General features: G+C 48.8%; 9 protein-coding genes across 9 annotated transcripts; 4 read left to right on the forward strand and 5 right to left on the reverse strand.

The window, feature by feature from the left end:
* Positions 1-19: 19 nt before the first annotated feature.
* Positions 20-568, reverse strand: MGYG_07071 (hypothetical protein; the record flags this gene model as incomplete). The annotated part of the gene is made up of 4 exons (XM_003171025.1): positions 20-31; positions 93-170; positions 225-350; positions 425-568. The coding sequence occupies 4 exons, from the start codon at positions 566-568 to the stop codon at positions 20-22; spliced, it is 360 nt and encodes a 119-aa protein (XP_003171073.1).
* An 892-nt stretch (positions 569-1460) lies between these two features.
* MGYG_07072 (integral membrane protein) lies at positions 1461-3391 on the forward strand (the record flags this gene model as incomplete). The annotated part of the gene is made up of 5 exons (XM_003171026.1): positions 1461-1719; positions 1884-2388; positions 2451-2684; positions 2743-2990; positions 3081-3391. 5 exons carry the CDS (start codon positions 1461-1463, stop codon positions 3389-3391), a joined length of 1557 nt encoding a protein of 518 aa, XP_003171074.1.
* Positions 3392-4191: 800 nt separating this feature from the next.
* MGYG_07073 (hypothetical protein) lies at positions 4192-5430 on the forward strand (the record flags this gene model as incomplete). Its single annotated transcript, XM_003171027.1, has 1 exon — positions 4192-5430. One exon carries the CDS (start codon positions 4192-4194, stop codon positions 5428-5430), a length of 1239 nt encoding a protein of 412 aa, XP_003171075.1.
* Positions 5431-6031: 601 nt separating this feature from the next.
* Positions 6032-6813, forward strand: MGYG_07074 (nitroreductase; the record flags this gene model as incomplete). Its single annotated transcript, XM_003171028.1, has 3 exons — positions 6032-6343; positions 6398-6512; positions 6602-6813. 3 exons carry the CDS (start codon positions 6032-6034, stop codon positions 6811-6813), a joined length of 639 nt encoding a protein of 212 aa, XP_003171076.1.
* Positions 6814-6992: 179 nt separating this feature from the next.
* Positions 6993-7970, reverse strand: MGYG_07075 (hypothetical protein; the record flags this gene model as incomplete). Its single annotated transcript, XM_003171029.1, has 1 exon — positions 6993-7970. The coding sequence occupies one exon, from the start codon at positions 7968-7970 to the stop codon at positions 6993-6995; it is 978 nt and encodes a 325-aa protein (XP_003171077.1).
* Positions 7971-9324: 1354 nt separating this feature from the next.
* MGYG_07076 (rRNA methyltransferase NOP1) lies at positions 9325-10551 on the reverse strand (the record flags this gene model as incomplete). The annotated part of the gene is made up of 4 exons (XM_003171030.1): positions 9325-9377; positions 9449-10103; positions 10177-10310; positions 10461-10551. The coding sequence occupies 4 exons, from the start codon at positions 10549-10551 to the stop codon at positions 9325-9327; spliced, it is 933 nt and encodes a 310-aa protein (XP_003171078.1).
* Positions 10552-11264: 713 nt separating this feature from the next.
* MGYG_07077 (hypothetical protein) lies at positions 11265-12061 on the reverse strand (the record flags this gene model as incomplete). Its single annotated transcript, XM_003171031.1, has 2 exons — positions 11265-11753; positions 11813-12061. The coding sequence occupies 2 exons, from the start codon at positions 12059-12061 to the stop codon at positions 11265-11267; spliced, it is 738 nt and encodes a 245-aa protein (XP_003171079.1).
* Positions 12062-13697: 1636 nt separating this feature from the next.
* On the reverse strand, positions 13698-16069 carry MGYG_07078 (CASP; the record flags this gene model as incomplete). Its single annotated transcript, XM_003171032.1, has 4 exons — positions 13698-14738; positions 14792-15645; positions 15706-15873; positions 15937-16069. The coding sequence occupies 4 exons, from the start codon at positions 16067-16069 to the stop codon at positions 13698-13700; spliced, it is 2196 nt and encodes a 731-aa protein (XP_003171080.1).
* Positions 16070-16397: 328 nt separating this feature from the next.
* Positions 16398-20287, forward strand: MGYG_07079 (hypothetical protein; the record flags this gene model as incomplete). Its single annotated transcript, XM_003171033.1, has 3 exons — positions 16398-16554; positions 16629-19273; positions 19337-20287. 3 exons carry the CDS (start codon positions 16398-16400, stop codon positions 20285-20287), a joined length of 3753 nt encoding a protein of 1250 aa, XP_003171081.1.
* Positions 20288-20308: the final 21 nt, after the last annotated feature.

The raw sequence follows: 20308 nt of genomic DNA on the forward strand, positions 1-20308 counted from the left end.
TCGCTATCAGGAAGCACAATTAGAACAAATCCTCGATAGTTATTAGGTTTTGAATACCGCCGGATGATAAAGGCTGTCGAATGGAGACATACCGATGTGTAGGCATTGAGGTGTCCACCCATATTCTCAATTTCCAACTCCAATTGGTGCTGGGTTCGTCGGTTGGTGCCCTAGACATTGTAAGCATTACATCGTCACACATAAGAACTTGGACGCCAACGCACCTTGAAGGCGAGATGTTCCAGGAAGTGAGCGGTTCCGTTGGTCTGGTCAGTCTCAGCCCTGCTTCCAGCATCGATCCATACACCAACGGTCGAGGTCTGAGCCCATGGAGAGTATTCAGTAGCAATCTAAAACGGTGGTCAGCACGTCTCTCCCAATCTCAGCCATCTCAACCATCGTCCCCAACTCGACCCGGACTCACCGTCAAGCCATTGGACAGTGTAGTTGACTGTGTCGAGCCAGCGACTGGAGACGCAAAACCTCGCCTGCTGCGCTGGACGGCCTGCAGCGCGCTGCGAGAGCGCACCGCCTGGTGGAAGTTGAGAGCGAGTCTCCGGGATGCCATGGCGGAGGATGTGAGAGGGGGTCTGGTGGTGAAAAGGTGAATTGAGGGCAGCGTTCGACTGTCTCTTCGTCGTGCCTTTTCGTTGAAGTCGTGAAAAGCGAAAGTTGTGAAGTTCAAACTTGCTGTTTCCGATCGTCACGTGATACCGGATGAGAAGCGCATTTCTGCGTCCTCTGATTGGCCAGCTACGACGACGTACAAACCTACGCCAGCTCTCTTCCGTGCTAAACGATATTCGAACGTACATCTTACTAGATAGAGAGACAATGACAAAAGAAGTGCATGGATGGACGGCGAGTGGGTGAGTAGGGCGTTTTCCGTAAGGTGGACAGCATACTAACGAGGGCAATGCAGGTAACTCATAGTTATGTGAGCCCGCCTTTTCCCATGGCAGGGGACTTTCTTCCGTGCCGGCCGTCGTGGCCACTGGGATATGAGATTCGGCCACTATGAGATACTCTATATTCCAGAACACTCATAACGCTGAATGCAGCCTCGTCTCAGTATAAATATTGGCCTGAGATGTCACGATGTTATCACTTGCCCATCCAGACTTTCCCGTACCCTTTGAGCCTATTTTTTTTAAGTGGAGAAAACACCAGTTGTTGCCCCGGAACGCTGGATCCCTTCCTCAGGCCATGGCATGTCATATAATGGTCATGCCCTCAATTCACTGAATTGGGGCATACATAAAAGAGGGCAGCATTCTCTCAGTAACCACGCTTCTTGCTTTGTGCTTCTCGGCCTTTGTGTATATACTGCGCCCTAGACTCAGACAGGGGTACCGTCTGGATCCTTTCGCCCCTCAAATCTTGCAGAATTTTCTCCAGCGCTGGTTTGGTAACGCGTCTGAAGACATCAGACGATATCATAACGCTCTGTTCATTCAAGAATGGCGACCACAGACGAAGGCCGGATCATCACGGCTGAAGAGATTACCGAGCAAGCGCCGCTACTGAGAAGAGAGGGTGACGAAGGCGTGAGAAACTCGCATCCGCGTCTCTCTAGAGCACGCTCCACGATTATCATACTGGGGCTGACCGGTGTCACTTTCCTAAGCTGCGTGTCTAACGGTCTTCTGGTCGTTGGATTGCCCGCAATCGCCTATGATCTAGAGCTCCCTGACCACCTTTTGTTCTGGTTTGACTCCCGTAATCTTGATGATAATAGCCCGAGCAGAGTATATGCTTGCTAACACTCGTGTACGATCCAGGCCAACATCCGTTTATTCGTAAGCAGGGTGCTCTTTCTTTCGTGGTACTAAGTAATCAAATATGGCATCTCTAATAGTTAATTGCTCATGCATATAGACTAGCCAGCGGATGTGTTCTCCTACTCGCTGGGTCGTTAGCCGACCTCATTGGTGATCGGTCGATCAATATCTTGGGTACAATAACCACAGCCATCGCGATTCTTGGTACGGGCTTATCTCGTACTGGAATGGAGATGATTATATACCGCCTTGTTCAGGGCATCGGCGTCTCAATGTGCCTACCAACCGGTGTCAGCATCATTACGAGGTCGTTCCCTCCCGGACCCCAGCGCAACATCGGATTCGCTAGCCTGGGTTTATCCCAACCACTTGGCTTTTCTGTCGGCATGGTTGCCGAGGGGCTCTTCTCAGAGGCCCCTGGAGGTTGGAGACTAGGATTCTATGGCAGTGCCAGTGTCGCACTGGTCCTCACCATATCGAACCTACTTGTCCTGCCCTCTGACAACAATAGAGCTGCCTTTAAATGGGGCGACCTCTTAAGCAAGGTCGATTGGGTCGGAATACTGATTGCTAGCTCTTGTATGGGCATTATCTCCTACATATGCGCGTGAGTATATACGCCCGCCTTATTCGAGAGTTAACAGCCAGGCTTACCATATTGTCCTACAGCATTCTGACAGATGACGTTGCCAATATCCAAAATGCCACTCACATAGTGCTGATCGTATTTGCGTTGGCCCTGATACCAGCGTTTGGCTTCTGGATGCACTGGCAAGGAAAGCGAGATGCACCAGCATTGATACCCAACTCTATGTGGAAGAACACCGTCTTTGTTTCCATCAGCTTGATTGTGTTCTTCACGTGGGCTGTCATATTAAGCTCTGAGCTCGTACTCAGTTTATTGTAAGTTCGCTCCTTTCCTCTTTGTTGTTAATAGCCCCTACTAACTTGTCGATAATAGCTTCCAAAAAGTTCAGCTGCTATCTCCATTTGATACTTCTATCCGTCTCCTGCCCAATGTTATTATTGGTATCATACTCAACCTTAGTACCGGACTTTTTGTCCATTTAGTCAGGGTCAACTACCTGGTTATTGTGGTGTCTCTTGTCGCAGCAATCGCCCCGCTGTTGATGGCCATCATCGACCCAAGCTGGAACTACTGGATCTGTGCATTCTGGGGAGTGCTCTTGGGGCCAGTGGCTATAGATGGTACGCACGGCTTTGTTTCCACTTTTCCCCGTCGCGTTTACACAACATTAGCGCCACTTAGTTACTGACACATGACTTTCCACCATCTAGTTGTATTCACTATTGCCCACTTGATGATCACAGACATCTTCCCGAGCTCTACCCAAGCTCTTGCTGGCGCTGTATTCAACACCATCGCCCAGCTCGGCAGCTCTGTTGGCCTATCTGCCATCGCAGTCATCTCAGCTGCGGTTGAAAAATCCTCCCCTTTTCCAGACCAATCACCTAAGGCCATCATGGCTGGATACAGAGCAGCCTTCTGGGCTTGCTTTGGTACCATGTTGATTGTTGCTTTCATTGGGTTTGTCGGACTCCGGAATGTGAGGAAACTTGGTGTAGGAGATGACCATGTGCGATCTTAGATCAAGCTCGCGACTAAATGATGCCCCGGTCCCAGTCCTATTTCCATCAAGATCGCACTAAAAATTCCTCTCAATTTGGCCCATCGCACGTACCGGTTCTAAGAGACCGAAGACCTCCCAAAGCGCCTTTTGATATTCCTTTTTTTCTCTTTTCCCTGCATGAGGTTGTTTCTCGATGTACGTAAACAAAAACTAGACTTGATACTAGTAACATATCAGAAATAGCCTATTCTCTTATATTTATAGCTCTCACCAGAGCCACCGATCCCTTTTGGGGAAAGTAATTTATCATAAGCAGGGAGGGTTGGCAAAGCAATGAGAAAACGGAGGGGGGCTTTGGGTTTAATATTGTCTCCTCCAGCTACTAGGATAGGTCCCCTGCGGTCAGGAAGGGGCTGGCAGATGCTGTACAGTAAGTACGTAGATAGTTCGCGAAATTGCTCTAGCCGGTCCCTGATCGGGTACTCCGTAGTTAGCTGCTTACTATCAGAGGTGCGAGTAGTCCGTAGCGGGCGCCACACGAGTTAACCAACTAACTAGCCAATGAAATGGAAGGCGCTTACTAAGTGTCACTTGAACTACTCCGTACGGTAGGTTTAAAACGCACAAACCAAGCCAAGCTCCTCCATGTATTTTTCTTTCTTTCTTTCTTTTTCTTCCTGGACTCCACCATTGTGTCAAAACACGATCCCTGATTCGAGCCTGCGCGAGTTTTGATCTCCGTATTCCAGCCAGTAACCATCCTTGCTACTTCTACCGCAGCTACTCCGTACAAGAGTACACTTCCCTGGACTTTGAAAATGGATCCAAAATTGACGAACGATGAAAAGTCTCGCGCGAAGGACCTGAGAGCTGCAATCCGAAGAGCCCGTCAAGGGAGCAGCGAGGAGGTGTATGGGTCAGAAGACTACTGGAAGTATAGCAAGGAAGAGCTTGACGGCGAAGACCAGATAAGTGATTTGAGATTCCGTGCGCTGCAGAGAAACTGTGATCTATCGGATCCATGTTTTGAACAGGCTGCGCAAGAATACAAGTCGCAACAAGAGCGCCGGAGTGCCAAACGACTTTCTATACTGGAGAAGGAAAAACTATTCGATAAGAGGAACAAGATTCTCCAACAGTCATCGTCAACTACTACTAATCTCACATCCACGCGTGCTGCTTATGTGGATCTGCTTCTGACGATCCAGAGCAAAACAAGCCGCCAGAAGCAAAGTGACTTTTCAAAAGACGTCCTGAGAGCGTATGGTGGAACTACGAAAGTCAACAACACCACCTACTGTTTCAGTGTCCTGGATGGCACTCGTCGGGTCAAAGAGGATTTTGTCGCAGCACACATCTTTCCGCTCTCACTTGGACCTAAGGCGATGGAATATATCTTCGGCAGAGATGCAAGATACGAAATAAACTCACCACGAAATGCTTTACTTCTCCCGAAGAAGATCGAAAAACACTTCGATGCCCACCAGATCGTCATTGTTCCGGCTAAATCAGACAACCCGGACGTCCGAGAGTGGCAATTCCTCATTATCGATAAGTCGGGGCTCTGGAACGAGTCCTTGTCTGCATTTGGGCCCATGAAATTCTCTGACCTGCATGAGCGAAAATTGATCTTTCCCAATGACTTTCGTCCACTAGCGCGATACTTATACTTCCATTACCTTATATCGATGATTATACACTTCAGAACTGCGAAGAAGACTGGTATAGTTCGCAGTGAGCTTCCAGACGCTGAATGGCCGGAGCTCACGAGAGCATGGGCTACGCACGGGGAATATCTGAGGGACAACATGATTTACGGCTTTATGGAGGAGTTGGGACATGATTTGCCGGAAGATCTCAAGCAAAATGCGTTAGCACACTGTGCACCTATTCGTTCGAACAGTGAAGCAGAGGAGCTTGACGAAGTCATCGATTCGTTAGGGATGATTCAAATAGGCAATGACGATGACGATGATGATGAGGATGACGATGATGATAATGAAGATGGGAATGAAGATGATGAGGAAGGGGAGGCGGCTGGTATGTCGGAAAATTGATGTGGATGTTTGGAAGTTGCTGCCTGGAAGTCCAGGGATCCTCACATAGCCCTCCGCCCTTGCAATCCCTAATATATTTTTAGCTAGATATAAATATATATACTGACCTCATTTCTAAGCAATATATTTGCCGGAGCTATTACTATTAGTTAATGGTGTTATATTAATATCGGAAAGAATACACGAGTGGTGTAGAGCATGTCTTATATATAACGAAGGTTTTATTAGATAGCCCTGCTACCTTAGCTAGAATCCCTAGCTACTGTATTCCCATAAAAATGTAAAGGTATTCTGCTAATTTCGCGCGCATTCACGGAGCTGCATTTTGATAAAGCGGCCATATTCTCATACTAGAGTTGGGGAGGAATCCAAATATTTATTTGACTCTATGAGGTAGTTCGCGCAACATCACTGTGAAATCACAATCACAGAATCCAATACCATGGTTGAGATACCAATACAGTGACCAATCTTTATTCTGCCCTCAAACACCGGAACAATCTCTCCGCCCGTCTGCATTTGACCCATTCGAGGCATATATTCACCATTGCTCCCCCAATCATCTCGTCACTCAATCAAAAAATATCCCTTTGCACGAAACATGGCGGCGTCGACGGAGACATTGATCGGACTGGCCAAATCAAGAAGATCCGTGTATGCTATCAGCAACACCAGCACCGTGCCAGACTCTCAGCTCGAGCAGCTTGTCCACGATGCAATCAAGCATGTACCTAGCTCCTTCAATACTCAGACTACTCGTATCGTCCTGCTTCTCCATGACGAGAATCAACGGTTCTGGGATACCGTTGAAGGCGTGTACATGTCGATGGTGGCCAGCGGTAAATTCCCCGAAGACAAATGGAAGGCTGGCACAAAGCCAAAGTTGGATAAAGTGAGAGCGGGTTACGGGACTGTAAGTTGACCTGATATTCGGGCTCTGAGATGTGTAGTTATCTGATGAGGATAGATTCTCTTCTACGAAGACCCAACGGTGATCCCGGGGATGTGTGCGAAGTTTCCACAGTACAAGGAGCAGTTCCCCATATGGGCTCATCACAGCAATGCCATGCATCAATACTTCCGTGAGTCCCGAATGCAATTGTCCTACCTTTACGTCATGTCGAGGTTGTATTTAGACCCGGGCTGACCATGCTTGTAACCAAAATTTTAGTGTGGACCGCGCTCGAGTCTCTTGGATTGGGCGCCAGCCTGCAGCATTACAACCCTATCATTGATGCAACGGTTATGGAAGCTTTCTCACTCCCATCGGACTGGATATTAGTTGCACAGATGCCGTTTGGCGTCCCTACTGCACCACCATCCGAGAAGTCCTTTAATCCTGTTGAGCCGAGAGTGAGGGTATTCGGGAAGCAAGAGAATTAGACTCCACGTAATGACTAGAGGGGGAAGAGCCATCAAATTCCCAATTATTTAAATACAGTACATCACAGACTTTTATAGCTGAGTACTATCCGTTCGTGTCTCGTTAAAAAGTGTATATCATAATATATATAAGTATATAAACGTAAACGCTCATCTAATGGCAAGGGTGTATTCCCATCTCAGTGAACATGTTCTCTTGCATATCTCTGTACGCTTTCCAAAAACGAAATGTCTTCCTTGAATCCAAGTTCTTTGGCCCATGTAATGTCGAAGTTAGGGGACCATCCCTGAACGATCTTATCAACCGTCTCATCATACTTCTCCTCAACCAAGGCTCTCTTCTCCTTTCCACCAACTTGCTGCAGGACATCCAGCATCTCTGTAATGGAAACCTTGATTCCGGGTAGATTTACTGCTCTGGAATCACCAAACTTCTCCTTTGGAATGTCCTTCGCGTAGATCATATTTTCCACAACAACATATGGAGAGCATATCCACAGCTCCGTATCTTTTCTCACTGGCATCACGCTCTTCTCGCCCTTTAATGGCTCACGTATGATACCAGAAGCGAAGCTGCTCGCAGCGCCTGTGGGAGCACCGGCTCGAACAGTAACAGTAGGCAACCGAACTGACCTTCCGTCCAGGAAACCACGGCGTGAATAGTCATTCAGGAGTAGCTCGGTTGCAACTTTCGCCGTTGCGTATGAAGAAGTAGGCAGCGGTGGGATATTTCGTTCATTTATCATGAATCCAGGAGGTGTAGGCCCATAGACAGCCAACGAAGATGCGTAGACAACCTTTACGCCTGGAATCAATTTTCGTAATCTTTCGAACATATAATGTACCGAGAAGAAGTTGATTTTCATGCCGAGGTCAAAGTTAGCTTCCGACGCACCAGACATGATGCCATGGAGAATATACACCACATCATATTGGGACGGCGAGCTGATGAGCTCATCAACGGCGGCTTGCGAGGTAAGGTCGGCCTTGATACTGGTTATGCGGCTGGCGTCCTCTGGTTTTGCCGAAGATGGGACTGGAGGGGCCACGGTAACATCTGTGAGGGTGAGATGAGCGTCAGGACAGGCATTAAGGAGTCCCGTGGCCAACTCCTGCCCAACAAAGCCATTTGCTCCGGTAATGAGGATGGAAGGCATTGCTTTCTTCTCAAGTTGAAAGGAGCTCTATATTGTGAGTGGCTTAGGGTGGACTGCCCGAATGGATCCGATAGTTATTGCAAAATATAGAGGAAATATAGAGGCACTGATGGCGGTTATCAAGCCCGTATCAAAGGTGGGATGGCCGGCTACTTAAATCCTCCCCCTTGCACGCCCTCTCTGCAGCAGTCATGAAGCTGCATCCCGCGGGTGCGTCAAATCTAGGAGTAACGCCGAACGGTCGCTGAACCGACTATCACGGCAGCTGTACCGGGTCTTGTAACTTGTCTCCAGCGTCCCCTGAAACTGGCTCCCATTAGTTACGGGGAGTCCTATCATTCTTTCTTCTGCGCCGCTCACATTCTCCCGCGTCAAGTCGAAGCTCCACGGCACAAATCCATGGTCACGTGGAACGGCGTTACGCCGATGGCGCTCTTCGTCGGCGGTTATCCCGGGAGCCGAGGCCTGTGCGCGAGCATCAAGACCTGTTCAAAGGCGTACGTAGTAGGAGGAGGATGGGATCTTTGGTGCCAGGCATAGGCTGCCATGTCAGCTTTGATCGTTCGTCCCGGGATTGCTGGCGTTGATGGGCCAAATGGGCCAAATGAGCCAAATGGGCCAGTTTGGATAGCCGGCTGGTGTCAAGAAGAAAGTAACGATACAGGAGCTTGTTATGTACGTTAGGAATGGAAGTACATAAGTGCCCGAGGGCATCAACCTTAAATCCTTAGCGTGGGAGACAAAGTTAGGCTGTCGGATGATTCCTTCCGCCCTTTTCATGCTACCTAATCCGTAACCAACGATCTCTTGTAAGCTGTGGCTGAAGGGCAACTGCGGAAGAGGTAGAAAGATGCACTATCGAAGTCGAGAATGATGGGAATAACCAGGTCATTTTCGCATACCGAGTAAGCCAGTCCCTCGCTACATAAATATCTTAGTCGATGTCCAACGGCAAATGTGGAACACGTGACCAAGTAAAATATCAAACTTTAAAAGGGATTCTCGAGAGACGAAAGAGCCGATAAGGTGAAAGGTGAAGGGCGAAGGAAGCTCTATCATAAATAACAGACTAGTTGAAAACAGGCCCAAGGGACGTAGTAGATGACAGAGAAGGAAATCAGTGGACACGCAGAACAAATGCAGCCCTATACATTTTTTGAGAAAGAAACCACCAGATGGCAATACCTGTCAATAAACGGATCCATTTCGCATTTCAATAATGGGAACCCTGGAAGAAGACATAACGCAGGACTCACTCAAAAAGGAAGGGAAATAAAGTAAAACTCTCAAACGCCAATGAAAAATGGAAACAAGATATAAAACTATAGAAAGGAACACCAGAAAAATACCCAGTTTAGGTGGATCGGTAGATACCGGCAACAATACAGTGGTCACGCTCGAAAGGTTCTAGAAAGAAAGAAGTTAGTCAAATAAGCGTATCAAGATGGGGCAACACCGTGAGAAGGGTGTATACATACCAAGTGTAAGCTGTTCCTTTGGTTTTATCTTCTCGTCTCTCATTTTCTGTACTTCTCTGGCAAACACAACCTCTGGTTTTGCGGTACTGTCGATACAGTTGGCCTTGACACTGACAATGACACCGCCGCCGGTCTTCAGGAACAAATGGGCGTTAAGGCCAACAATACGGGCCTGGTCAGGCTGAGCAACATCAGCAAAGATGACATCGACCATGCCAACCAGCATTCGGTAGCGAAGAGGGTGACGGGCATCCTCAACAATGGGAATAACATTGGTGCGGTGAGTGGCCATGCCAATCAAATCACGGCCAGATCGGTGAGAGAATTCCACGGCGTAAACGGTTCCAGTTGGTCCAACAATGTCAGCAACATGACTGACGGAGGTACCGCTGGCGGCTCCAAGGTAGAGCACCTTTGACCCAGGCTTCATGTAGATGTCATCAAGACCACCGAGAATACCTGCAGCAAGCTTGCTTCTGAAGGGGTTCCAGACACGGTATTCGACTTTGGTAGCAGGCTCATCACCTGTGGAGGGTGCCTCAACAGATATGCGCTTCTCGCCATACACAGCTTCTCCTGGGGTGATATTCTTCGTGACGAGGAGATCCTCCTTTCCACCACGCGCAACAAACACACCGCCGTGACGATGAGGTTCCTAAAAAGAAATACCGTATCAGCTTGCCCTGCTTGTCAAAATTTTGTAAAAACAAATGTCCGCCAAAACTTACCACGATGACTTTGGCACCACCACGAGCACCGGGCTTTCCACCACGTCCACCGCGGCCAGCACCACGGCCTCTTGGGGCACCTCGTCCACCTCCGCGACCACCTCTGTCACCACCGCCGCGTCCGCTGAAGCCACCTATTTCAGTCAGTCACCCCCGCGCTTAAGATCTTCAAAATTAGAAAAAGATGCAAAGCCAGACGTCCAAATGAATCTCTAGCCGAAGCCCAAGTTCAATTGTACCCGCCATTGGAAGCTCTTTTCTGCCAGTATAAAGGATTTACACACCACGTCCACCACCACGGCCACCACCTCGTCCGCCTCGTCCTCCACGACCACCGCGGTCACCGCCACGTCCTCGAGGAGCTCCGAATGCCATGATACTGTGAGGTCGAGATCGACTTTTCGCGACTGAAGTATCGATTATTTAATTAACAGCCTTCTTTGGGGAGTGGCTGGACTTGGATGCGATTTGATCTGGTATCGAGCAATAAACTGCGGGGTATATCTGCTCTGAAAGTCGAATAGACTCGCTTCCCTAGAGAGAAGAATATATCGACCTGCGAATGTACTTCAAACGATCAATTGGTGACGTTTGAAGAGAAAGATATTTATCCAAGGTCTTTAAAAATTGATTCTTTTTTTTTGCTTCTTCATTTTTTTTCGCACGATGATTTTGCTAAGCTTCTAGCCACAAACGGCTAGACTTATTTCGTGCTTAGTAACTAGTAGATTACGTGAGCTCATACACGTGACTTCCAAAAAGAGAAAGCTGTATTTCATCTTGAAGCTCAAACGTTTTCAACGACAACGAAACAACAACCAACATATAAGTCGACTGGCATTATTAACATTGCATACATCATGACACCTAACGCCAATACTCCTGGTTTTTGCACTATGTTCATACTTATGTACATATTTGCCGTTTTTTGCCGTCCTTAAATACATGCCAATATCCAATAAACCGGTGCTAACTGTGCAAGACGATAAAATAAACGCATTAGGGAAAGGGTATGATAAAGGAAACTGAAACTCGACGAAAGTAAAGGAAACAGACAAAAGGAATTCATTACATTTGGCCACTCGCATTTATCCATAGAACCAGTACTGGGCAGCATACTGGATTTGGATCTGTTCTGGCAATCCAGCGCAGGTTGCTGGTGCCTTGCCTCCAGCAGTGTTCACACGATATACCCTCTTTGCCTGGCCTTGGCTGGAAGGAACCGATTCAAGCATCAGCCAGTTAACGGCGCCTTCTTGCTCTTTCTTGACGCCCTTCATAGCGTTGGGCGGTGCTGGCTTGGAGTCGCCCTTTTTAACACCACAGATACCCAGCTTTTGTAGGTCAAATGTTGGCACCCCTTCCCAGTCGAAGTAGTGGTGGCCCATTGCCATTAGGTCTACTGGACCACGGGCGTTGCTGGATGGCGGAGGATTGGTGAGCTCGAGAGCAAGGTTGGGGAGAAGCGAGAGGAGGAGGGGGTAATTGGATGCGATGCAGGAAGCGTCGAACAGCGTGGCAACTGCACCAGTGGCCTTTGGTGCTTCATCCGGGGATAAGCCAGCGCAGGTATAATTCTGCCGTTTGGTTAGTACCGTCTCATCTAATGTCATTGGTGAAGTTCGGGGTAACTCACTTGAGTGCCACGTCCGATTGTGACTGCAAGAAGCTTCTGGTCTTGGGGAACTTCCGATAGTTGCGGATTGCTTGGGAGCACGGCTTTGGAGAGATCGCAAGTAGGCTGGCGAGGGAAGCCTTGGTTGGCGTGCGAAATATAGTCCCCGATTTCGGCGAGCCATTTGGCAGAACCTGGGGACCAGCCAGCTGGCGCAGCGTTCACTCCAGCAATTGCGACACAGGCAGAGAGGATTGTGGAAAAGCGCATGTTGGATAGGTTGATGTGGATTGCTTTGGGTCGTTTTACTATTTTTTTTCAGGTGGTGTTGGTAGAGAATAGTTTCGTCAAGAAACTGTGATTTTCGAATGCAGCAGACAAATAACGAATCAACCGAAGGAAATAATGGGATGAGAAGCAGTAGAAATGAATTGAAATGAACAGGAGAAAGAAAGAAACAGAAAGGAAAAGAGTCGGATATCGCAGACCAGATGCAACACCGTGAAAAGATGAGGGATGGAGCGAAGGAGTTCGATGCAAGAAATGGCCAGCAGCAGACATCTTTATATATAGATCGCCTGGGAGTATTTCCCCTTTGAGCGATTCTTCAGAACATGCAGAGACTTCCATGCAGCCGCCCACCGGCAACCAAAAAAAGAACAACCCCAAACACTCAAACTCTCCCACGATCACTTGCCAGGCCCAACTTGGACAGTGACTGGCTGGAACCTCCACGGATAAAAATAGCGCAGAGCAATGGCCAATCACTTGGTGGTCGGTGCATGGCGGCTCGCAGGGTTGTCCCTAGGGCTATCTTTAGCCAGGGCCCCAACGTCAAACATGACTGGCTGCGTATAAGCGCCGTATTGACGTATGTAACGATAGATGAACCTTCAGCTCAAACCATGCTCTGCAAGCCCTCAAGGTCTTCCGCGGACATATCTTCTGCCCAAAACCCGCTCTCCGGGTTCCAGAAATAGGTCCTCGCCATCGGTTTCAACGTTCAGACTTCCAGTTTGTCCTCTATAGTTGCAATGCATTAACTATCGTCAGCTTGAGACCTGATCTGTTCCTTAACTAACTGCCTAGTTATGAGTCGCCACGATTAACTGTCCGAAATTAAACTGGTCTGTTAACTAGACTCAGCTCTTCGCTTCGCCTGCCATTGTATACCCTGGGGGAGGCATTGAGTTCCCGCCTGTTATTTCCATTTCAAGACATCGTCTCACCCTTGCTACCTATTTCTGCATTGAACTTGCAGCGTCCTAGGCAGCTCAAGAAATTAATTACAATCCTTCAAGGGTATGCATCCTGGCTGCCTGATGGCCCTGTAACCCCTTTCGGCCAGGAACTGTGTCCCTCTAGAGACTGCAATGCGCACGCGGCACACTCACATACACGCCACGGTGTACAGCCCCTCGCATGCATGAAATTCGCAATAACATAATGATCAACTTTAGCTAAGTTACCGTGTCCCTCCTGCATGCTCTCAAACATTGGCACCTGCCCATGCAACGGATATACGCCGTTGGAACTAAGGGCGAGTGCATTTAAAATAACACCGCATAGCAGTATAGCAGCATAGCAACATGGTATGGGCAGGGTATTAAGGCCGTGGTCAGAGCGTACATTTGCCACACTTGAGAACCTAGGGTAGGCCATCTGTTGACTACATAACTAGCATACATCACTTGAATATTGGAAGGTCCTCTCTTCGACTATATACAGATAGCAGTGGGGTGGCACATTAAAGGGTAGATCCGAAGACTCAGCAAGAAATACATATTGGTCAAATAAAGATCAACGCCGTCTAGACATAAAGAAATGTCAAGTGTTAGACGAAAAAGATACGAACGTTTGTCTCCACGGGATAACATGTCAAACACACACGGTTTCAAAGATCTCGTTAGTCCATAGGATCAAGAGGGCCTCCACCAGCTGCCCCGAGATTTTGACCTGCGCCATGATCAAGCATGATGCCAGCATGCTTCTCGATACCAGTCGTGCTCATAGAATACAACATTATGAATAAGAAGATGTGCAGAGCGAGACAGTAAGCTGCAAATAGATTCCTGCTTGTCCTGTTGGCAAGAACCATCCTGGTGATTGAGAAAATAATCCGCTCAGGGACACTCATGCGCTTGTATGCACGAGCGGACTCACGGCCTCTAAAAGCGGCGAAGGGGGATATCTGAGCCTCGTATGCTGACTGGTATCTATCAAGTGACAGGCCAGAGGGGGTATCAGGATCGACTTGGATCGCCGTTGCATTTGGCCTATTTGAATATGGTGTTGCAGTTGAGGAGGTTGACGCCTGCCCCCTATTGTATGTCGACACATACCGGGTTTTCTCGTAAAGGCCGAGATTATCTTTCTGTAAGGATGCGACTTCTGCCCGCAGCGATTTAACGATACCATAAGTCTTTGAAAGCTCCTCTTCCAACTCGCTGTTCTTCTGCTTGAAACGATCACGCTGTGCTTGGACCATTGGAAGTATGCCGGAGCCGCCTCCAACAGGCTCACCTGCCCGAATTGCTTCCATGGTGGTAGGGGACATGGCGTTATCGAAGCCAGAGATGATGGAAGAGGTGGGGGATACTCGTCCTCTACGGGAGCCGTGAGGGTATCTTGACACATATGTTCCCGCCACCGACATAGCAGAGGAGTTTGTTGCTTCACGCTGGATGTGCAGTAGGTCGTTTTCCAGTTTAGTAGCCAGCTTTCTTGACTTGTCCAATTCCGAATTAGTTCGTGAGAGCTCTTCTCGGAGGGCTACTAGTTGGCCTTCTAAGTCCTGGTGAGATACTCGCAAGATCGTGAGCTCATTCGATAGTTTCTTGTTGCGTGCTAGAAGCAGTTGTTCTAGATTATTCTCCTTGGAGTTTGAGGGCTTGGGATCATCAACGGAAGTATCAGGTTCATCATCTCCAGTTGAGAATTCAATAGACTACCGTAGTCAGTAAAGGCGTTGACCCTCAGTGGAATTAGATGAAAGCATACCTTGATGACCTCCAACTCACGCTTGATATCATCGTAATCTGCAACTTTCGTAAGCTTTTCGCGGAGTTCATCTCGCTCTAGCGTAATCTTTGTGCTAGCTCGTTCACATTGGCGGAGCTTTCCTTCCCAGGTATTTCTCTCCGCATCCTTATCAAAGCGAGCAGCCTCGAGTTTCCGCATTAGCGAAGAATTCTCAGTTTGCAACCGTAGGTATTGAGGTTCTTCTTCCACGGGCCGGGAGCTTTGCTCGGATTGAGACTGAGAAGCAGCTTGAGCTAGCTCGAGACTAAGCTGCTCATTGCGAGCCTCGACCTCAGCTAGACGAATGCTTGTCCTTTCTAGATCTGAAGCGACTATTTCAAGCTCCGCTGCAGTTGCCGCACTGCGCGTGTCGCCTTCGGCATTCTCGCTGCGGTCCAGCCGCTGGGAGACTTCATAGCTAGCTTTGAGCTCTTTGAGCAAACGGTCGTGATTCTCGGCCTTTTCTTCGAATGCCTTCTCCTTTGCCTCCCAGTTACTCGTCTTTTCTGCCAGCACAGCTTTCCACGACGCTTCAACTTCTTGGATCTTCTTATCCTGGTTCTCTTCTAGCTTTAGCCGTGCTGCACGTTCTTCAGCAAGCCGCTTCTCAGTTTCTTCGAGCTGGTACGTTAAACGGTTGACGCTGTTCTGCAAAAAGTCCTTCTCAGCATTCAACTTGGGGACTGTATCTTCGGATAAAACGAGAGAATCGATCGAGGCCTCGAGCAAAGGGTAAGGATCTGGAGCTTCTGATAACGCAGTATAGAATTGTAAGAAAGAAGATGAGGCCACCTTCCCCTGGTTCGTGAGGAGATCTATAAAAGCCTGGTATGCTTTAAGGTTGTCAGCTAATAGCTCCCCCTTTTCACTATTCAGTAGCTATCTATACGCACATTTTAACAGCCCTTTATACTCTGACAGTTTCGAGGCATCATCAAGCTTCCTGAAATCCTTAGTCTTCTGCGCTAGGTCTTTCCTTTGGACAAGGGAGTCTCTCTGATGTGACACGATATCGGAGGCCGTCGTATCGTGTTTGGCAATCAAATTTGCAAGATCAATTCCTACGCCGAGAACCAGTTAGCGGGCCACCTATTACATTCGGCTACCAAAGAAAAGGCACGCACCTCGCCATACTGCAATAGCTTTCTGGAACTTGTTCTCCTCTTGAACCTGCTCAGGCGTCTTGTTAGTTTCAGCGCTGCGGCCATTCTCAGTAGCCTGTGAAGTTGCACTCTCGGATGCAATCAACGGGTCCATCTTCTCTCTATATCTCAAATAACAAGGCTTGTCTACCCTGCATAACAACAAACGAGACGTTGCCAGAGAGAACAGGTCTTCATCAACACCCTGGAGGCTGCCTCGGTGTCAACTTGCGAAGCTCCAGAAGAACGTTGGTTGCTTATATAAGCAGCCGCCTCTCCGCGCCGTAACTTTAGAAAGAGCTTCAGGATAGAGATACGACAACAGGCAGCAGACAAACAGCCAGCGAACAACAGCAGACAAGAGAGGCCGGCTTGAAGCATTGTTTGGGCGTGAGTCTCTGGGGCAGAGCATGCCTTGAGATGCGCGAAGTTGAGCCAGTATTATGGGATCTGATGGTGACATCGATCCGCGCCGGAAACGGAGGCGCATCAGCCCTCCAGAGACAGGTCCCTATGTGCTACGGCCGCTACTCGAAGATGTCCCAGTGCAGGCGGAAGATGGCGAGGGACAGGCACATATAACTTGTGTGGAATACTGGAGTACGTAGTACTGTACTTGTACCATTTTTGTTACCTCGGGATGTCTTGTCCTAACTGTTAGCTTTTATGAACAGATGAGAATCTATACGTCGGGACCTCCGCTGGTGAAATACTACATTTCGTCTCCCTACCTCCTGAATCAGAGCTGGAAACTGGTAATCCCTCGTTTATATTAGCTTCAAGGCAACCCATTATATCGTCCGCTCGTGTCACTACGTCCTGTGGAATACAGCAGATTCTAGTCCTTCCTACAGCCAGCAAAGCTTGCGTCCTTTGCAATGGATCCGTCTTCTTCTACTCTCTGCCAGAGCTCAGCCCTGCATATGGAACAACAAAGGTGTCCAACTGTAACTGGATTGGTGGTCTCGATCTTGACGAGCTAGACGCTGAGGATGCGGAAGAAGCTTCAGACCCTATCATCATGTTGGGAATGCAGGACAAGATAATGCTGGTGAAGATTGGAGAAGGTCCGCGGAGAGTGAGGAATATCGAATTCCCCGGATGTCTGATTGCCAACCGAAGGGGTACCATTGCGTGTGTGGCAGACTCTCGCTCCTATGCGTTACTTGAGGTCGAGCATCGTCAGAAAATCCCTCTATTCCCAATCTCCTCAAACGACGAGTATGATGAATTCAAGGTAGAAGATATACCATCTCGGAGTGCTAGCCCTGCATTGGACAAATTACCAGTTGCTTCTAATGGTAATTCTGGGGCAAAGGGCCATGGAAGAAGTACCAGTTTGAACGTCATAGCCACCAGCTCAGAACTACGTCAGCAGAGCACACAGCCTGACCTTTCAGGAACATCTACCCCAGAATCCCTTGCGGAAGGGAAACTATCAAAGCCAACTAGCTCCCATGATAGACGCTTGTCTATTCCAAGCAGGTCTCCATCAGCCGCGCCAGCTGATGGACTTGGCCAGAAACCTCTTCCGCCAACCCCAAGTCCAACTCCAAAGAAACCTACCTCTATTTTGAAACCACATATTGTATCGCCCACACCTTCTGAGTTTCTGCTGGTCACGGGGACAGATGCCTCGAATCCTGCCGTTGGTATGTTTGTCAACCTCGAAGGTGAAACTGCAGAACGTGGAACCATTGAATTCCGGACATATCCCGATGCAATCGTACTTGACAATGGGGACGAAGACCCAAACTCACTTCCAAGTGGGAATGATGCAGATGGGTATGTTTTGGCAGTGGTAAACGCTGCTGTCGATGCCGACGCAGCGGGAGAAGTCAACGAAGAGAAATGTCTAGAAGTGCAAAGATGGGATATTAATCCCGGAGAGGGAGAGAGGCAACGCTCCCTAATAACCATATCGCTAGAACCCCCTGCATCTGGGCCCGTTGGGATTGCTCGAACAGTCAGCTCGAACAAGATGAACTTTGCAGATGTTGGGGAACTCTTACAGGTTGTCCGGCTCAAGGTGCCAGATCTACGAACTCCTGGATCGATGACCCCGCAAAAGAACAATGATCCTAGGACTGAGGCATCCATAGAGCAGCTGCAAAAGGAAAAGGAGCTATTTGAAAACGACTCCGATGGCTCTAAACAAGTCAAATTGCGGCGCGGGTGGGAGGCTGAAAGGAATGAAGAGGAATCAACGTTTGCAAAAACACTGGGTTACGTGAAAAGCAATGTCATGCTGTGGGAGGGAAACCAGATATGGCGTGTCCTCCGTAACCCTTTGGCATTACAACTGGAGAACGCCCTCCTACTCACTCAGGAGATACAGGACGCGAAAACTTGTCGGGTTGCTGACAAGGCCGCGATAATAGACATGATGATAAGGCTAGATTCGATTTTACCAAGAACTGCGCCCGAGTCTCTCGGTTTGAATTATGTTAAACAAAAGGCCAGCCTGCTGCTTTTTGGGGATCTCATTGCAACAAGCCCCGAATATCAAACTCCAAGTACGATTAAGGCAGTGGAGGATGTGCTGGTTGCCGGAGAGCTGGACCCTCGTATCATCCTCCTGTTTACACCATTACTTAGAGAAGAAATCCTACAAGGGCCACAGGGTATTTGGATATGTGCTGGACTTACTAAGGTCGTTGATACTCTTTTTGAAGTGTCCAAGGACCAAGATGGCACGATCAAGTTCAACTTTACAGAGCCAATTCTACGGATGCTGGTTAGATACTTAACTTCCTGGCATAGGAAGAGAGGATACGGGAGTGTGACTGATGATACCTATGTGTTCGACAGCGTGGATTCCGCGTTGCTTCGTCTCCTGCTTCACCTTGATGCAAAGCACAATGAGGTGAACGGGAAGGCTGCGGCGTCTGAGATCCGACCAGAGCTTAACAAATTGGTGGATAACTGGAAGGGCAATTTCACCCGTGCAGTGGAGCTACTAGAGCTCTACCAGCGGCTCTTTGTTTTGAGTCGACTCTATCAGAGTCGTAAAATGTCCGGCCATGTTCTTAGGACATGGCGCAGAACGATCGAAGGAGAGAAGGATGTCGGCGGCGAGATGACCATTCCTGCGGCTGAGCTTCAAGTACGGAAGTATCTGGTGAAGATAAGGGATCCTAACCTGGTTGAGGAATACGGACTCTGGCTCGCAGCGAGAAACCCCAAGCTTGGAATCCAGGTATTCTCCGATGATACCAGCAGAGTCCTGTTTGATCCTCCACAGGCTATTCGAATATTGAAGGACCGTGCTCCTGGTGCTGTACAAGTCTACTTAGAGCACCTTGTCTTTACCAAAAATGTGTGTGTTCACTGAAGTACTCCCTTCATGCCTGTTCTTGCCTGTTACTGACTCGTCTACCAGATTACACGATATGCCGACGACCTAATATCTTATTATCTAGACACCGTTCTCTCTGTTCTCGAAACCTCACCCGAAGCCAGGGCTTCCCTCACCGAATCATACTCTACCTACCGTGCTCTGCAACCTCCAAAACCCTCGTACCTGAGCTTCATCACCGAAAATGCACCTCCAGAGCCATGGTGGCAGTCCCGTCTCCGACTATTACAGCTTCTTGGGGGAGCAACTAGAAGCCAGTTCACCTCCGCAGCATCTCTCCCCTCAGATCTACCTTACTCCATCCCTACAGTGCTCGAACGAATCGAGCCGTTTAAAAACGAACTAGTGTCGGAATGCATTATTCTCGGCGGCCGCCAGGGACGACACCATGACGCCCTTCACCTGCTAACCCACGGCCTCGGCGACTATGACTCCGCTATCCGATACTGTCTTTTTGAAGGACCCGGTGCCTCCACATCCCACAGTATGTTTTCCCGGAAATTCTCCCCCTCTGAGGGGCAAAGGGAGCTTTTTGCATGGTTACTCCAGGAATTCTTTCAGATCGCCGATCCTTCAGAACGTACCGAGCGAACGGGAGACCTACTGGCCCGGTTCGCTCCGCTCTTTGATGTACGCAAGGTGCTTGATCTGGTCCCTGATGAGTGGAATGTGGGTGTCCTCAGCGAATACTTTGCCCGGGCTTTGCGTGACCTCGTCTCGGAATCTCGGAATGCAAAGGTCCAGCGTGCTCTCAGCGCCGGACTCAACCTCAAGGTTTGTGCCGATTTCATCAAGGAGTCTGAGAAGATCGGCGGATGGGTCGAAGATGCTGGCCAGGTCAAACCTCTAAGGGGAGGCAAAGACACCACCAGCACAGAGCCAGAGCCCCAGGCTGAGGGTACCGTTGAAAACAACCAACCGCCTAACGATGCCGGCACCCAGATACGGCCAGACGACACCCTGAAGATATCTTGATACATTACTAGTTACATGCTT

Source organism: Nannizzia gypsea, genomic scaffold (assembly GCF_000150975.2).
Source record: "Nannizzia gypsea CBS 118893 supercont1.6 genomic scaffold, whole genome shotgun sequence".
NCBI classification, from domain to species: Eukaryota; Fungi; Ascomycota; class Eurotiomycetes; order Onygenales; family Arthrodermataceae; genus Nannizzia; species Nannizzia gypsea.